General features: G+C 37.1%; 1 protein-coding gene across 3 annotated transcripts; it reads left to right on the top strand.

Annotated features, from left to right (window-relative positions):
- The first annotated feature begins 419 nt into the window (after positions 1 to 419).
- Positions 420 to 17,854, top strand: cmc1 (C-X9-C motif containing 1). Of its 3 annotated transcripts, XM_089118101.1 has the most exons (6): positions 420 to 511; positions 2,584 to 2,655; positions 9,403 to 9,576; positions 13,204 to 13,293; positions 16,420 to 16,510; positions 17,410 to 17,854. In XM_089118101.1, exons 3-6 carry the CDS (start codon positions 9,507 to 9,509, stop codon positions 17,528 to 17,530), a joined length of 372 nt encoding a protein of 123 aa, XP_088974227.1. In that variant the 5' UTR covers positions 420 to 511; positions 2,584 to 2,655; positions 9,403 to 9,506; the 3' UTR covers positions 17,531 to 17,854. The 3 variants fall into 3 exon arrangements, with proteins under 3 accessions (XP_088974227.1, XP_088974228.1, XP_039544651.1); XM_089118102.1 differs by lacking the exons at positions 420 to 511; positions 2,584 to 2,655; positions 9,403 to 9,576 and adding an exon at positions 12,571 to 12,732 and having other exon boundaries at positions 16,420 to 16,509; positions 17,329 to 17,854; XM_039688717.2 differs by lacking the exons at positions 420 to 511; positions 2,584 to 2,655; positions 9,403 to 9,576 and adding an exon at positions 12,571 to 12,732.
- The last annotated feature ends 751 nt before the right edge of the window (positions 17,855 to 18,605 follow it).

Below are 18,605 nucleotides of genomic sequence, written 5' to 3'. Positions count from 1 at the left end.
ATTCTGGGTGCGAATGCATGACCTGATCATCTTGAATGTAATGTAAGTGTCTTCTGACAATAGCGTCTGTCAAATGCATGAGCGCTCAGTATATCGCAGAGCCGATGAAGGTTGAACTCGCTGCCAGAGCGTTAAGGACAGCAGACAGTGGGGAGTTTGCTCAAATACTCGCTTCCCCTGCGCTTTCTTTTTGACACGTCTAAAGGGTCCTTTCTGTCCCGATGCCACTGTTCCCTGTAGTTTCCATGCGGGGGGAAAGAGCCCGTGACCTCGGCACCAGTGTCTTGGCAGAGGCGTTTTGCGAGAGCAGAAGGTCCGAGTGCTGCCAGATACACAGCAATATGATGCTTAAAATGCAACACAGTTTGTTTTTCAAGCCTCTACCTTCTCTTTAGCAGTTTGGCTGCATGGTTTTCCCACCAACTAACAGCAACCGAAAACACGGCCGACACAGGGACGAACGCTTCCAGACTGCGATGAGAAATCGACAGACTGACGGATGTAAAATTGGGTGAGTATTTGGACGCCAGAAGGTCAAGCCCCTTTTTGACCCTCCCTTTTCGCCCCCCACGTCTATATTTATGGTCTGCTCCTGTCTCATGTAAAGAACAACAGCAGGAGCGGACCATCACATTTGGTCCCCAGCGTGGGGGCCGTTGGTAATCCGAAGCGTTCCAGCTTTCCCACAGAGCCTCTCTTCTGCTTCTCTGCGAATACTCCGGCTTTCCTCATTTGCATCTGCTAATTAGATCCTGTTAGCATCATTTTGTACATGACACCCCTCTAAAGCAAACAAATGAATACATCCACTTGTAAAGAATATAACAAAACTGTTAAAGATACTAATTGACTTATGTAAGAGGGATCGGTTTCCATTTTATATGCGTATTCCCAAATGCTTTGTCTAATTAAATATGGACTCTTGGAGGATGTGATAGGAGGATAAACATGTTTGCATCTCCTTTTCGGTCTATCTAATCATTTCTTGCACCCTGTTTAGCCACACGCTCGTAAGTCATTATCCACGAGGAGCAGCGTTGCATAGGTATATGGCATAATAAGGAATGGAATTGTCTATTTCTATGGACTCTTTCAGCTAATCTGATGGTCTCATTTCTTATTATTCCATTGGTTAGTTTCAACCAACACCCTATAGACTTATAAACTGCACAAGCATAATTTAGCTGACTTTGAGTGAACTGCACTTCTCTGTTTGTGTGTGTGTGTCATTCTTGGTCCCGGATCTGGTGTCCCACTCTGTTCTGCATTGATCATTGATCAAAAAGTCGTAATTAGGCTATATTTTAAAATGTTGTATTCTGTGGCGAAAACAAGCTTCCATATGAACCTGAGCAAATCTTGATTGTGAATTTTTTGACCACCATTGTTGTCGTCTGAAACTCCCCAGCAGATTTCGATTGGACTGACTGATTCGCTGATTAAATGAACCCTTATGTATTGGGGCGGAGCGGAACGAGTGTTTTAAATTCATTCCTGTGAAAGCTGACGCTCGCGCGGTGCGTTGTGGGATCGACCGCGGAACGGAGAGCGTTATTGTATTATATAGTTCCAGAATATGATACACCGAATTATGAGTTAATGTGCAGTATTCAGTAAGTGCACTAATGTTTCATTCAAAACACGCCACGGTAAAAAGGGACGGGGAAATTTCCACAAATCCAGCGAGAGTCACGTGTCTCTTCGTGAACAACAACAATTTAGCGCAGGTTCGTTGATTTATTAGCATGCAGCACACTGGATATAGTTGAGCTTCATTTGAGTCATTGATTGATTTATTGTTTCTGTGGTTAATCACTTTCCCGGAGGTATTTTGTAAGCTCTTTATCTTCACAAACTTAAGCCAGAGGTAATTAATCCGATTTCTGTAGTTGCAGCGCAGAAATGCATCATGAATCAAATATCAAGCGTGACTAGAACATCAGTTTCTCCTGTAATGACAATCTTACGGTATCATCTTCACTTCATCAAAAGTTCAGTCATTTGTATAGTCTGTCTGCGACTGCTTGTCTAATCATTTCAGAATGCATTATTATTTTTCCTTGATTTACACTGTTATGGAAACACACTTTAATCTCCTTTTATTTTTCCAGCAAAACAATGCTTGTTTAATCACTTCACAAAATTACATGGTATTGCAGATTTACTGTGGTAAAATCACTGTAACGCATGATGACCTTTTGCTTTTATACTTCAATGAAGATTTTAATCTAAAACAGAGAATGTCACGAAAACATAAATAATGTTTTGGTGCTAATGTTTTGAGAACATTATTAAAGAACAGATAACGCAGAATGAATGTTCTATAAATGTTACTATAAGAACATTTGTTCATAACTTTGAGAAAACCCTGTTCATTTGCGAGTTTCTGAATTGGTTTAATAGTGAACGAGAAGCACTGATTTGTGTTGTGTAATGATGTCAGATGTTTTAGATCTGTTTTGTCATTCAGTGTTAAAATAACGATAATTATGTTTTTATTTGTATCTTTTAATACAAATCTGATGAATGAAGATTTTTATTTTGAGAAAACATGCTTTCCATCTTCTCTGTGCTTTCTTACAGATGTGTGTAAGGTCATGGCCGCCGTCCTCGAGGCAGATTCAACCTTCCGCTTCTGTTTCTGTGTGTGTTCAGGTCTGTCAAAACCACTGGATTCACTTACGTTTAACTGGCAAAACCTTGAGCAATAGAAAGTGGCAGTGAAGAGAGAAACGAGGCTAAAAGTGCCGTTTTCCTGCCCTAGATTAAAGAGGAAAACAGAGCTTTACAGGAACATTTCACCCAAAAAACAACATATTATTCTCACTCCAATGTTGTTCCAAACCTCTAGGGTGTTATTTTTTTTCCTGTGGACTTACTGTAAATGTAAAAACCTAAGTTATACAGGTTTGGAATGACATGAACATCATTCATTATTATTTGGTTACACTTTACAATACGGTTCCACATTAGATAATGTATTGTTCAGCTGGTCAAGGTTGATATGGGATTTAGAAAGTAATTTTCTACTTTTTTAGAAAAATTTTTACTTTTTGTTTGTTCGAATTTATCTGGTCTTTAATAACATTCTCAAAACGTTTGCAGAAAAATATTATTTATACATGGTTCAGGAAATGTTTCAATTGGACGTTCTCCAACATTTTTGTTTAAAAGAAACGTTCGATGTTTGCAACATGTTTAAATGTAACTACTTGTTTCAGAACGCTCAGATGTTACGTTTAAAAAGTAACGTTCAATGTTTGCTAAATGTTTTGGTGGGACGTTACTAATTCAGTTACTACTTACTATGTAATTTCAGATATTTAGAAAACATTCAAAAAGTAATGTGAAATGTGAAATGATGACATGGAACGTTCCCTTAAAATAAAACTTTTTAATTTTTTAATAACAAACAAAAAAGAAATGGCACCTTCAGAGAACATCATAAATGACTCAATGGGAACACATGTTTGTTCTCTCCACGGTCATCTAAACATCATCAAGCTCATTTGACCAAAACATGAAAACAAATGCTTTTCCACACTACGAGCGATTAGAGACGCGCGTCTTCTGTACGCACAGACCTTTGCATTCGGTCTTTTGTCTGTCGGAACGAAGCGTTTCTGCTCAGTATTTTTTTACATGTAACTACTTGTTTCAGAGCGTTCAAAAGTAGCGTTTCAAAAGTAGCATTTCAAAAGTAACGTTTTAAAATTAACGGTTCAAAAGTAATGGTTCAAAAGTAACGTTTCAAAAGTAACGTTTAAAAAGTAAAAGTTCAAAAGTATTTTTTTTAAAGTAACAGTTCAAAAGTAACATTTTAAAAGTAACGGTTCAAAAGTTACATTCAAATTTTGCAACATTTATAAATGTAACTACTTTTTCAGAATGTTCAAAATTAATGTTTCAAAAGTACTAGTTCAAAAGTAACGTTTTAAAAGTAACGGTTCAAAAGTGACAGTTCAAAAGTAACATTTTAAAAGTAACGGTTATAACGGTTTCAAAAGTGACATTTCAAAAGCAACTTTTTAAAAGTAACAGTTCTAAAGTAACATTTAAAAAGTAACAGTTCAAAAGTAAAGTTTTAAAAGTAACGGTTCAAAAGTAACATTCAATGTTTGCAACATTTTTAAATGTAACTACTTTTTCAGAATGTTCAAAAGTAATGTTTCAAAAGTACCACTTCAAAAATAACATTTTAAAAGTAACGTTTTAAAAGTAGTGGTTCAAAAGTAACGGTTTCAAAAGTGACCGTTCTAAAGTAACGTTTCAAAAGTAACTTTTTAAAAGTAACGGTTCTAAAGTAATGTTTCAAAAGTAACGTTCAATGTTTGCAACATTTTTAAATGTAACTAATTGTTTCCGAATGTTCAAAAGTAACATTTCAAAAGTAAAAAAAAAACACATTAAAAAAGTAGTATTTGTGAAATGATGAAATGGAAGGTTCCCTTAAAATGAAACATTTTCATTTTTTAATAGCAAACATAAAGAAATGGCACCTTCAGAGAACATCATAAATGACTCAATGGGAACACATGTTTGTTCTCTCCACGGTCATCTAAACATCATCAAGCTCATTTGACCAAAACATGAAAGCAAATGCTTTTCCACGCCACGAGCGTCATTAGAGCCGCGCGTCTTCTGTTCGTGCAGACCTTTGCGTTCGGCCTTTTGTCTGTCGGACCGAAGCGTTTCTGCTCAGCGGGTCCAAACTTCTCCGCGCAGTAATTAACCTCTCTGAGGAGTGTGTGTGTGTGTGTGTGTGTGTGTGTGTGTGTGTGTGAGGGAGAAATACATAAAGAACTGTATAAGAGCCCAGAGCAGAATGGATTCTGAGAGCGTCTCGTGTGCACGATCCCATTCAAAGCCACGCGTTCTTCCTCCTCTTCCTCTTCTTTTAACACATGTGAGCTCCAGCATGTAATGAAGGGAAACTGTGATATGTGGAGCCGAGAGCAGATCTTTCTCTCTTAATGAATACAGAAAACACAGCGGCGTCTGAATGGACGAGCTCGGCTCCTGCTGAAGAAGGCCCTCTGACGCCGGCTCTTATTAAAGCACATAAAGCAGAGGCAGAGAAAGTAATTTTGTTCGATCCTTTTCTCCTGGTGGTTTCTGCCACTTTCTTACCGAGGGCCTTTTATGGAGCTCATAATTATTTCGGTGAGTGGCCTCAAGCACAAACCCAGGAGTCTTTGTATCTTTTTGACATTTTTGGGAGAAAATGGATGTCATATTAACATTTCTGTCATTTCTATTTCAGTTCTGAACCGAGAGCACGCTTTGCTAAAACACTGGCATGTTTTATGCTCGTTATTTGGGTTTAGCGTTTCATATTCAAAAGACAACCTATTTGCAAATCTGAATCATTTGAACTAATGTAGTTCACTAGTGTTTCTCTTTCTCACCTAATTTGCTGTTTCTGCTGTTTTATATTGTAATATTGACATACATTCACAATTATTACAATATTTAAAGTGACATCATTCTTGAAACAAAATATTTCAGTAACACTTTACAATAAGGTTTAATTGCTTTTAACATGACCAATACTTTAATCTCTACATTTACCTACATTTTTTAAATCAAAATTTGTCAATATTAGTTAATGCACCGTGAACTAACATGAACATAACATTAACAAAGGTTATTAAATGCTACAAATGCTCCTTATTTGTTACTTAATGTTTTATAAAGTGTTACCGCTTTTTCATGTTATTGATTTAGTTTTTTTACTCATATTAGGCAACGACAGGTGCAGTTCTTGGTTTTAGCATTTGATATTCAAAAGACAGCATATTTGCACATCTGAATATTTTGACTGGACTGATTATATTATGTTTTTTACGTGCCATTAGTAAATGCATTATCAGTGAGCAATGCAGTATTTATTAATCTTTCATAACATTAGTGCATGTTTGCTCAGGTCCAGTTAATAATAATAATAATAACAGATGAACCTTTTGATTTGAATGATGTTGAAATTAGCTAAAGATTAATAGCTTTAAAGTATCTAAAGTACTTTAATTAGAAAATAGCTAAGATTAATAAAGCGTTTAGGAGTTAATTAGTGTTAACAATTGGATCCTTGTTGTAAAGTATTACAGTTTTTCATTCTCGCCTGATTTATTTGCTATTTTAATCATTTTAAATTTAATCATTTTTAATCGTTCCCAATATTGACAAACAGTATATTCACAATTATTTACAGAAACAAAAGCTTTGGTAACACTTAACAGTAAGGTTTTATAGTTATTTAGTTATTTAGCATTTATTAATCTCAACATTTACTAATACATTTTTAATATTTAATTCTGAATGCACCATGAACATAACATTAACAAAGGTTATTAATTGCTAATGCATTATAAAGTGTTACCGCTTTTTCACGTTACAGTTTTTTAGCGTTTATGACTAAAAGGCAAGGACAGGTGCAGTTTTCCTGGAAACAGATATTACACTAGATATTAGACCTTTCCTGGAAAGCTGCGATTGTTTGGAGTGTTTGTAAAGCGAGAGGGCTTCAGGGAGCCGGTGTCGAGTCCCCGGCTGGAGAAGGTGTGTGAAGGACCGGGGGCTTCAGACGCGTCGTCTTTATCTGCGGCTTGATGTTGAGTCGTGTCACAGTGAATCTGCTCTCGTGATCGCACTCCAACTAAAACAAAGACACGAGAGCTGTGACACAACAGTGTGTTTCCAGCCCTGAACCTCGCCATATTAGTGGCACTTTCAGCAGCTTCACAGAAAATCATGATGTTGGTGTTTAGAATTTTTTTAATATGTTCATGCCTTATAGTCACACTTGGCAATGGCCATTTATATATCACAATTATATACAATGTGCTTGACAATATTAATAAAAAAGCATACAAACTAACAACAATACAACAACAGTACAAATATACATTATAGTAAAATACCAAAAAATAAGTGCTTCACCAATTTAAAATAATCTTAAACTTTAGATTAGAGTTTGACGATAAGATGATGCAAACAATGCAAGCATTTGAGATTTGCTTGACTGTATATATTGTTTGCATCATCAGGGATCATCTGTCAGATTTCTTCTTCTTCTTCTTCTCTTGAGTCTATGGCCGCCCATAGAAGCGTATTGTTAAAAGTTGTGAGATTTGGCACACCGATAGAAGACAGTCCAAACATCAACCACTGCAATTCTGGAGTCACAATCCCTCTAGCGCCACCAACTGTCCAAAGTTGCACTCACACACATGACATTTCAACCATAAATTGTTTCCTCTGATTCCTTGGCTTACTGTTATTTAATAGCTATTAATAACTTCTGTACGGTTTGGCCAAAAATCATAATATTAGTCTCTGTTGATCCAGTGCAGCACATCGAGTCGAATAATTCACAATATTTGGAAACAGCCAGGTTGTAAAATGCTGTATTTCATGACGAATCATTACGAAACACTGCGTGTCATCGGCACAATCCTAAGAAGGACAAAATTCATAATAGCTTATACCTTTAAAATATGCTGATATGTTTTATGGAAATTTCTTGAGTCACACTGAGAACAATGCGATATATTCGGTCAAACTTGAAGACCATTTTGACGAAATTAATCTAAAATACCACTCGTTGTTGCCGTTTCATGAAGCCGCCGGCCATGCTTGCATAACTCGTGCCTTTATTGAGCATAATTGCTGCTTGCAACTATATATGATTCTGTTAATTTCCCGTAAAGCTGCTTTGAATCTGTATAAAGCGCTATAGAAATAAAGCTGACTTGATTTTGAGGTGTTTTCTGATCATGCATGGGATTTTTTCACCTGTTTTATTGTTTTTGATTATTATTTGACTCTGCATTGCATTCACAAACATCCATGAAAACATTTATCTGAGCGCTGAGACATGAACCTGTAGACCCGGGTGTGTGTGTGTTGCGTGTGGCATGGCGTGGCGTGGGTCCATTGCCTGTTGGTAGAGATGAGGTTCACCTCCAGCCTCCCCCCCCCCCCCCAAGTCTTCCGCTTGATTACTCATAATGTAATTTTAATTAAAACTGCGGTGTCAAAGGGTTTTGCGAGCCCAGATTGCAGCACTGTGAAGCTCCTCACTTGCTTCAGAGGAAATGCATCTTGACACCACCGGGACGCCGAGATCAACAAAAGCTGCTCCTCTTTATGGGCATGTGATCGTAACACCGATACGATCCCACGTGCGGACCCTCGTTTATCTTTACATCAGTCGCTGCGCTTCTGATCAGGCATTATCTGCAGATTATTATGATCATTAAAGCACAAGTTGCAATATCCGCCTAATACTGTTAAATCTGCAAACAAATACATCTAGTTAATAGTGATCAGTTGACTTGACTTTAAATTATTAAGTAAATAAATGTCATGCTTAATGAAAAAAAATCTGATTATTGTGATCATTAAAGCACAAGTTGCAATCTCTGCTTAAATTAATACATAGTTAACTAAGCATATTACGTATTATATGAATCAACATGAAACAATGCTACATTTTTCTAAATGTCATAATCTTTTGTTAACAAACAGGTATTGATTACTTCAATGAGCTCATAGTTCCTGCCTTTAGTTATCAATATCCATTGATAAGTGGACAGCATTGCTGAGTATTTCCTCCTTAAAACTGCAGTGAACCAAAGACAGTCTCAAAAACACACTTTGAAATCGCTGGTGTTTCTGACGTCACAAACCACCTTGTAACCAATCAGATCAACGTGTGATCGACAACCAGTGGATCTCTGAGTGGAGGCGGGGCTCATTTGCATATTCATAGATACTATGAGGCAAAGGTGTCGAGTTACATTCTATTTTTTTTTCTATGAAAAAAACTTTAAATAATTAATTTTAATGATCAAAGATGATTTTTAAGGGATGTGATTACTGACTACAGGGCGACTTTAATAATTTTTTCCAGTCTTTGTTGAAAGCACTTTTTATATAAAATACACGTTTGTTTTTCCATTCCAAGAAAAATCTTCAATTTGCGGCAGTTCAAGAATTATCGACCAGTAATGTAAACCGACCGAAAGAAAGAAAGGTTCTCGGCAATTTAGTGTTTAAAAGACGTCTAATATCCGTCCAAACACAGCCCTGACGTTTAACAGACGTCTAAACCATCGCCCATTTCATTTCTTCGTCATCTAATTGATGACTCTATTGTTGGGCGATGGTTTAGACGTCTCCCTGACAGGTCAGATGTTGCCTTGTTTGAGACGTCTGGCTGTGTCGTGTCTTTTAAACGCTGAACTGCTCGCTGGGATGTTTGCTAGTCTCCACGACTCTGATATCTCCTCTTCTGTCCCTTTAACATTAGTCTGTGGGACGCCGAGCCTCCCGCTGCGGTTGGCTGGTCAGCGAGCCGTAGTGTAAGAGGTTTTAACTTTGCTAACCTTCCTCTGCCAGGATCACGACGGCCTGCTGCTGCCGGGGAATATTGGAGCGGTGGGTCGCATCCCGGCCTTGGCAAACCTCTGACGGGATGGTATTAAACTCTCCATCGGTGTCAGATGGAGGAAATAAACACAAAGGTGCACATCCTCGGGCAGGGCTCGCGGATCCGTCCAAACCAGAGTCCAGGTGAGCCTGTGCTAATTAGGCTTCACACACGCTCAAAAACACACACGGTGAAAACACACACGGTGAGGATGTTCAATCAGTCGTGTAACATGTTAGAAGACATGCTATTCTGCTCTCTAAAAAGGTTATTTCAACCCAACTTTGGGTCAAATATCTATGGCAGTTGGGTTACATTTTAATATTGCATTTTTTACGCAACGTTTGGGTTTGTCCATATGTGACCCAAAATTGGGTTAAAACAACCCAGCTTTTTTTTTTTTTTTTTAGAGTGCAGACTCCTAAAGCTGCACGTAGTATTCTACATAGTGTGGACGGATGGATTCCACACTCTCAAATAATCTTGGGTTATTTTTTCTACCCAAATCCTGGGTTGAGCCTTTTGGGTCAGTTTTTTGGGGTTATCTTTTCAGTGTTTGGGTGCACTCTAAAAATGCTGGGTTGTTTTAACCTAATTTTGGGTCAAATATTGACAAATCCAAACATTGGGTTAAAAAATGTCATTTAAAAATATAACCCAATGGCTGGATTTGTCCATATTTGACCCAAAATTGGGTTGAAACAACCCAGCATTTTTTTTTTGGAGTTGTGTAACTCAGATCCTGCGGCAGATGTGAATTACTTCATGTTTATTTTTTACTTCTAATATTTGTTAAACAAGCTTAAATGTTGGTAATGTATTAACAATATAAAATATGTTATACGGTAAAATATTATTCAAATAAAGTCATTATGATGCAAACCAGTTGTGTGGAATATGAAAAAACTAAAAGTTAACATTAATTCATCTATGAAGTAAAAAAAAAAGAAAAGAAAAAAGCTAATACTAGTAAAAATCGATCAAGCCAGTATGCTGGGTTAAAAAAACAACCCAATTTGCTAACCCAGCATGTGTTCTGTCGAGAACCCAAAAAGAACCCAAATTGGGTTGTTTTTAACTCAGTGTTTTTAGAGTGTGTGTTGCTGTCTGCATGGGAAGAAAACTAAATAGAGGTTCTTCATTGGCATCAATGGTTCATGAAGAAACCTTTACCATCCGTGGAATCTCCATTGCTCAAATGGTTCTTTATAGAACAATGTTCTTTGGATTGTCAGACTAAAGAAAAACACATTTTTCTATGACATCACTGAGAAAACCCGCTTCCCATTGTGGAATCATGTTTGTTATTTCTGTTTTAATTCATTTTTAAATTGAATTTTATGAATTAAGCTGTTCTTAAACAAACTTTATCACTAGAAATGTTTTTTTTTTTAAGTATTATGCAATAATTTCTCCTCTTTTTGGCATAAACAGTTTTAAGTGTGAAAATAGAACCCTAATGAACCTTTCTTTGCTTTAGCGCTGGAATTGAAGTCATTAAATACTTGATAAACTAAACAAGGAAACATTCTATTTCATCATTCTTTACATTATGGGAATGACACATGTTCTGAAACAAGTAACAAAACGTTATGAACGTCCAACTAAAACATTTCATAAAACAAACGTGCATGAGCGATGTGTAGGCTATGTTTTGAGAAAATTACAAAGCACGTTCCCATAATGTTTGAATGATACAACATGAATTACACTCTTTTGAAACTAAATCAAATCTCAGCTGAATAATGGCACTTGTGTAATATTGTATAATTGTCTTCTGGTCTGGATGTTCTCGGAATGTTCAAAATAATGTTTTTATTGGTTCTCTGAACGTTCTGAAACATGTATATATAGAAAAGTTAGACGAACATCCAACCAAAACATTTCAGAAAAAAACTTCCACGAACATCGAGTTTCAATAGTTTTCATATTTTGCAACTCTCAAAAGTAACGTTCCCATAACGTTTGAAGAATTGTGGAATGTTAACGTTTACTTTTTACTTAATGTAAAAAAAAATTCAGATATAATGTTTTCATATAACTTGATGTGAACATTAGACGCTGGGATTGTCCGAACAGCTGGTAAACTCTCTCTCTCTCTCTCTTCACCTGTGTGTGTGTGGGTGTGTGTCGCTCTTCACATGCACGCGTGTATAGACCCTTTGTTTGATGAGATTTGTCTTGTTGAGGAGTGTGTGTGGTTTGGTCTGTCTGATGGCGTGTGTGAGACACTCAGATGTCTGTGACTGCGGATGAGCTTTATACTGTGGGAAACACAGACACGCGTTCACTTCAGCAACAGCAGAAACAGCGTTCGGGCGTTCAGTGTCAGACCTGCGGTGTGTGTGTCTGCTGCTGTTGCACAACTGGATTCGACATTAAAGCTGTGGTGTGAGACTGACACGCGCACGGCAGGTAACGCGCTGCTACAGGTGTCACACGCACACACACGCGCTGCGACAGGTGTTACGCGCTCACGGATCTCACGGTTTCATAACATTTTCTTTCATCGTTGACCTTAACACTGCTGTAACTCGAGGTGAGATCCAGTGATGAGATTTAAAACTGCACATATTCACAAAACTCGACTCTACCGCTTCTGTGCGTCTCAGTTTGTGTTTAAAAATGATAATGAAGTGAACGCTTCATTACTAATTACTTACCAATTTCATTATTTATTCTATCTAAATGGCCTATCAATAACATATTTGGATTTATTTAAATTCAGTTTTTTGTTTCTACACACACACTCGCGCAGGCGCGCACGCAATCGGTCAGTAAGGTAGGCGTCTTAAAAACGTGTTTACATAAATGCTAGTGTTTGTCTTGTTCATTTATAGATTTTGTAAAAATAGTTTAGGTTTAAGGTCTTTATGGAATAATTAGCCTATGCAAAAAAAAAAAATCCTCCAGAGGGAATGTCACATGTTGTCATCACGAAATTATGGTAATTAATACAAAGCGTAACTTTATTTTTTTATTATTATTCTAAATAATTTCCCCTAATATCACCAGCCAAAATTGTCATCGTTTATATTGTAGAACTCTTGAACTACAAACAATCACCTATCGTTTAGTTGTGGTGGTTTGTAGCTCATTCTGAGCCCCGCAGAACTACAATAACCAGAAGCTCTAGCGTATTTTGCCGCTGTCGTCACCGGAAGTGAGTGAAACACCCGGTCTCACTGTAAACACGCTGCGCAGAGGGTGACATTGGACACAGATGAATGTTTTATAACAGTAAAACATCTAATAACTAGTGACAGTAACTGAAGTGTAGATGGATCCGTCTAAAGCAGGTACAGGAGTGTTTTTATTTCAGCGGGAATGTTTCTTATGAATGTGTGTATGAATGTCAGCACTACTGTCCTCAATCCATCATATGCGCTTATAGATGCGAGAAATGTCATGTTATATAAAAAGCATTTGATATGTTTTTGATCATCTGCAGATATAGACTGTGGCATCAGGAGGGGTTTTGGGTGAATCGTTTACATAAATGAATGAATCAAATGACTCTTCTAGGATAATGTACAGCTGTATGTTTTCATTCATGTGAACATGATTATGGATTATTGACTGAATGTTGTGGTTCATATGAACATGATTATGGATTATTGACTGAATGTTGTGGTTCATATGAACATGATTATGGATTATTGACTGAATGTTGTGGTTCATATGAACATGATTATGGATTATTGACTGAATGTCGTGGTTCATATGAAGATGATTATTGATTATTGACTGATTATGTTTGTCCACAAAAGAGCCGCCCTTGAGGCACGTGGAGACCGACGTGTTGATTCCCAAGATGATGCGGGAGAAAGCTAAAGAGAGATGCGTTCAGAACGTGGATGGTGAGTTACACACACACACACACACTCACAACACACACACACACACTCACTCGCATACACTGTAACTCATATTTCTGTAACTAGCTGCATTGATCATTTGGGTAGGAGTCGAGTTAATGATTTAATTTACATTTTTTTGTTGAAAACTAATTATGGTCACTGACATGATGCAAATCTCTTTAAAATGTTGTTTTAATATTTTATTTAAAAAAGTTACACATCTAGATAGTTTGAGCTGCATGACTAATGGAAACACTGCCTTGTAAAGGTTTTCATGCTTGACTACAAACAGCTAAAAGTATAATAATATTAAATTCTTCACTTTCAAACGTCTTCAGTTTCAACCCGTCAAATCCCCCGCTTTTATTTTGCTGAAATATGGGTGGTTTTTTAGTATACACATTTCTATGAATATGAATATGCAAATGAGCCTTGCCTCCACTCCCTCACTCAGAGATCCACTGGTTGACGATCACACGTTGATCTGATTGGTTCCAAGGTGGTTTGTGACGTCAGAAACACCAGCGATTTCAAAGTGTGTGTTTGAGACTGTCTTTGGTTCACTGCAGTTTTAAGGAGGAAATACTCAGCAATGCTGTCCACTTATCAACGCACACACGGTGTGTGTTAAAGTGGATGAAACACACCACATACACACATAAACAACATTAAACTCTGGATTTACACCAATAGCTGTCATGTGACCTCAAAGGTCAAAAGGGTTATGGCCAAATGAGTTCACAACAAAATACTTAGGCATTGCTACTTTTCTTTTAAAAGGATTGTTGAAAAATTGCGTTAGAAGCAGTGTGTGTGTGTGTGTGTGTGTGCTTTGATGCTCAGTCACACTCTGCTCTTCTCTGTGATTGTTTGTGCTTCTGGACTGGAAACCCCCTGGTTTGCTCATTGATGATCTCACACCTCAGTGTGTGTCGGTGTGTGTGTGTGCGCTCTTGCACTGTGCCATCAAAGTGCTGCTTTCCTCCAGCTCTGACCACAGACTGAAGAACCGGCTTCGTTCTGCAGCTTCAGGCCAGATGCGCTCGCCTCGACTCGGCTCAGATCAGAGCTGAAGCTATTAATGCGTCCGTGGACTCTCTCTGATCAGAGCTCGTCATCCAGCGCACATACACACACACACACACACACATACACATCTCTATCATCTTTCATCTGTGAGAACTCGCTCACCCAAGGCTACTGTGTTCACCTAAACGAAAACTTAAACTATTGGTCAAAAAACAGAAATAAAATAATAAATTCATAATAAATGAAAAACTAAAGAAAACTAACAACAGATGCTGATAAACAAACTCAAATATAGAAAATCTGTGGTTTAGGAAAGTTCCTGGACTGTAGAAAATAACTTAAAATAGTAAGTTGCCTTAATTTTGAGTTCATTAAAATTAAAAATTTGAGTTCATACAATGAAGGACATTGATTTAATCAACAGAATCTCAAAATATTATGTAATCTGAACCACAGTTATTATCTAAGTTCAATTGACAATAGAATTTTTTTGTGTGCTTATAAACCATAAATTTCTTTCTTTTTTTTGTTTGTGTGTTTATAGCAATTAACCACTGAATTATTCATATGTTTTACTTTCTAGTTGCATTTATTTGGTTTCTATGTCCAATCTCGAACTATTCTTTTGTTTGTATCTCTAAGATCCATGAGAGGAACTGCAATCTTGCAAACATTACCCTTCGCTCAACTCAAACGCCCGGCTTTCTGTCAACTATATAAAAACTAAATATAAATGTGTTCGCAAAATAAAAACTGAACTAAAACTAACAATGACACAAACTAAAACTAAACTGAAATTTAAAGCAAATTAAAATAAAAACTATAATAATCTTAGCTCCTCCTCTCCATCCCGTTTATGAATATTTAGATTTTCTTGGAAATATTTTGCTGGTAAATGACGTGAACTAAAATGCAGTTTTGTTGAAATTATAAAGTAATTTCAACCCTAACCCTGTAAAATATGTTTTATTTTCTCTAATTTCACTTTCATGACCCTTTTAATAATCAAAAACATAATGCATATAACTCTTAAGATTTAATTTATTATTTAAAAATGTAATCAAATGAAATTTGAACGATTCCTTTATTTTTTGCTGTTTACATTTAATCATAGATAACAATAAATTGTGTGATTCTTAAAAAAAATATTCATAAACTGTATTTTTTTTATTTTGAGAAGTGCATTCTACTGTACTCATAGTGATATATATATTCAGCAGTTGCGTGCATACATTCTCTTTATACACACACACACACACACACACACACATTCTGTGGCGTTGGTGTGTTTGTGGGCCGTTTCTCGTCCGGCTTCATGTTTATGCATGGCGTCAGATGAGCTTTATATGTATTAGATTAGTCTCACGGTTGTGCTTTCTGGGATTGGTTTGCTGGCTCTGTTCTGCATACAGATGACACACACCGCAATCACACCACACCCACACACACACACACACACACACACACACAATTACAGTGATGTTTTCTGGGGGAGAGAGAGGGCGTAATTAATGCATAACAAACCCCTCTATGGCCTTGCGCACACACACACACACACACACACACACACACTCATTCTCACTCACTCACTCACTCAGTGAGTTTAAACTATTTTGAACTATTTTACAGTTTAAAATAGTTCAGATTTTTAAAAGTTTTGGAAAGAGTCTCACCAAGGCTGTATTTATTTGATCAGGAATACAGTAAAAACACTGAAATATTATTCTAATATAAATCATCAGTTTTCTATGTTTTCTATGTGTTTTCTCAGTTTTTCAGAATATACAGTAAAGTGTAATTTATTCCTGTGATTTTCAGCATCATTACTCCAGTCTTCAGTGTCGCATGATCCTTCAGAAATCACTCTAATATGAGGATCTGGTGTTTTTGGTAAAAAAAAAAAAAAAGAACCATTTTTGTTTACATTGATATCCCTCCAAACCTCTGATGGAGGACTGGGCTTGTGTGTGTATCTGTGTGTGTGTATGTGTATGTTTGGAGTGAGTGAGTGTGTGAATGTGTTTAAAGACAGTGTTTGCAGTGTGTGTCTGTAGAGAGAATCGACTCTAACCCCAGGGTTTCCTCTGTTGTGTCCAGCGTTCAACCGTTGCTGTAAAGACGCCGGCTTCTTCATGGTGTTCAAGTGTCGGGAGGAGAACGCGGCTCTGAAGGAGTGTCTGACGCGGCAGTAAGAGCCATCATAACCCGCTACACTTCATAACTTCATAACCCATGCCTTTCTTATCACGCATCTTTAAGGGCAAAGTGGTCCAGCTGGTGTAACCATCCGGCAGAGAACATGAAACATGCAAACATTACAGAAGTTAAAGTGACATTAAAATGCTGAAATTCATGCAGAAAATGTATAAAGTATATTTGCATAATGTATTTTCATTTATTATTTGTATGATCACGTGTTACAGCATTGGAGTGACTATATTTAAAAATGTTTGAAAAACGTATTGAAGTGGATATATAAGACATATTTAGACACTTTAATTATATTAATTCGCAGTTCAAACATTAGTGATATTTGTTCCCCAAAAACATGATCAATTCGATCAAATTCTTGAAATTAATACGATTTCAGTATCGAAATAAGGTTCATTCTCTAGTTAACAATGAAAGCATCTATTATGTTCATTTTAACATTTGCTAATGCATTATTAAAATCAAAAGTTGCATATAATATTTAAGTCCTAAGCTGACATGAACTAACTGTATCTTTATGAATTCATTCATAACACTTGATTCTTTAATTAACTGCATTAGTAATCGTGAACTAATAACGAACTTCACTTACAGCATTTGTTAATATTTGTTAATGTTGATTTGAACATTTATTGATACTTTATTAAAATCTTGTTTTCATTAGTTAATGCACTGTGAACTAACATGAACAGCTGTGTTTTAATTAACTAACATTAACAAAGATCAGCAAATACAGGAACTAAGATATCACTCATGTCATGTTAGTTTATTCATTACCTAATTAACCTGTAACCAATTTTCAGGATCCGCTGTTCTTCAAGGAGTGTAAGCAGGAGTACCTGACGTGTGTGTGTGTGTGTGTGGTTTACTCCTCAGCTATCAGGATCCGGTGTTCTACGAGGAGTGTAAGCAGGAGTACCTGACGGAGAAACGGGAGTTTCAACAGACTGGGATTCCCGCCAAGAACCGGAAGCAGAAGATTCCCACCAGCATGTAGAGCTGACCCGTGTCTTATCTGTATATTCATAATTGCCTCTTATAAAACATCACTGGCACCAAAAGCCTAATATAAATGCATGGACAGTGTGTTTGATCCGCATCAGACGTGCGTCGTCCCGTGGGAAGCGCCGCCGCATCATGTGGAAGATAATGCGCTCTGTGTTTCTGTGTTAAAATACAAATGAAGAGTGGATTTACAATCAGTTTGAGCTTTAAGCGTCTAATGGTTTGAGGCAGCCGGAAAAAAAAAAAAGATATGTAAATAATTGGTGACAATGTTATACTTTTAATAATAAAACAATGTTTTCAGTTAATGTTTCAATTAAGGCTTTATTTATGTCTCTTCTGCTCACCAAAGCTGCATTTATTTGATCAGAAATACAGTAAAAATTGTGAAATATTTTATATTCGAAGTAAGTGTAATTTATTCCTGTGATCAAAGCTGACTCCAGCATCATTACTCCGGTCTCCATCCATCTTCTTCTGCTTATCCGGGGCGCGGGTCGCGGGGGCAGCAGTCTAAGCAGAGACGCTCAGACTTCCCTCTCTCTAGACATTTCCTTCAGCTCTTCCGGGGCGACACCGAGACCTTCAGGAGGCATCCGGATCAGATGCCCGAGCCACTTCAGCTGACCCCTCTCGATGTGGAGGAGCAGCGGCTCTACTCGAGCATCTCACCCTATCTCTAAGGGGTACCACTATCGTTTTTTTTTCGGGTCGAAATTTTGAGATTCGATATCTAAGCTCTGGAAGGGTCTAGAGCCTCCATTTTTGCACTCAGGTTTAAGTCTCATGGCCCTCTATCAGAATCCAGAGTTTTGAGAAGATTGGAGACACTTCATTTTTCACCCAAAAAAAAAAAAACGTAAGGGGTACCACTGTCGTTTTTTTTTCGGGTCGAAATTTTGAGATTCGATATCTCAGCTCTGGAAGGGTCTAGAGCCTCCATTTTTGCACTCAGGTTTAAGTCTCATGGCCCTCTATCAGAATCCAGAGTTTTGATAAGATTGGAGACACTTCATTTTTCACCCAAAAAAAAAAAAACGTAAGGGGTACCACTGTCGTTTTTTTTT

This window comes from Pimephales promelas, chromosome 12, assembly GCF_988280905.1.
Source record: "Pimephales promelas chromosome 12, fPimPro1.hap1.1, whole genome shotgun sequence".
NCBI lineage: Eukaryota > Metazoa > Chordata > Actinopteri > Cypriniformes > Leuciscidae > Pimephales > Pimephales promelas.
The sequence above is the reverse complement of the archived record's forward strand: the minus strand, read 5'-3'. Positions and strand labels throughout refer to the sequence as shown.

Excerpts from the sequence above, each read along its gene's own strand:
- cmc1 (XM_089118101.1), top strand. The coding sequence starts at position 9,507 with ATGGAGGAAATAAACACAAAGGTGCACATCCTCGGGCAGGGCTCGCGG. Across the intron at positions 9,577-13,203 it reads CCGTCCAAACCAGAGTCCAG|AGCCGCCCTTGAGGCACGTG; the intron begins GTGAGCCTGTGC and ends TGTCCACAAAAG. Across the intron at positions 16,511-17,409 it reads AAGGAGTGTCTGACGCGGCA|CTATCAGGATCCGGTGTTCT; the intron begins GTAAGAGCCATC and ends TTTACTCCTCAG.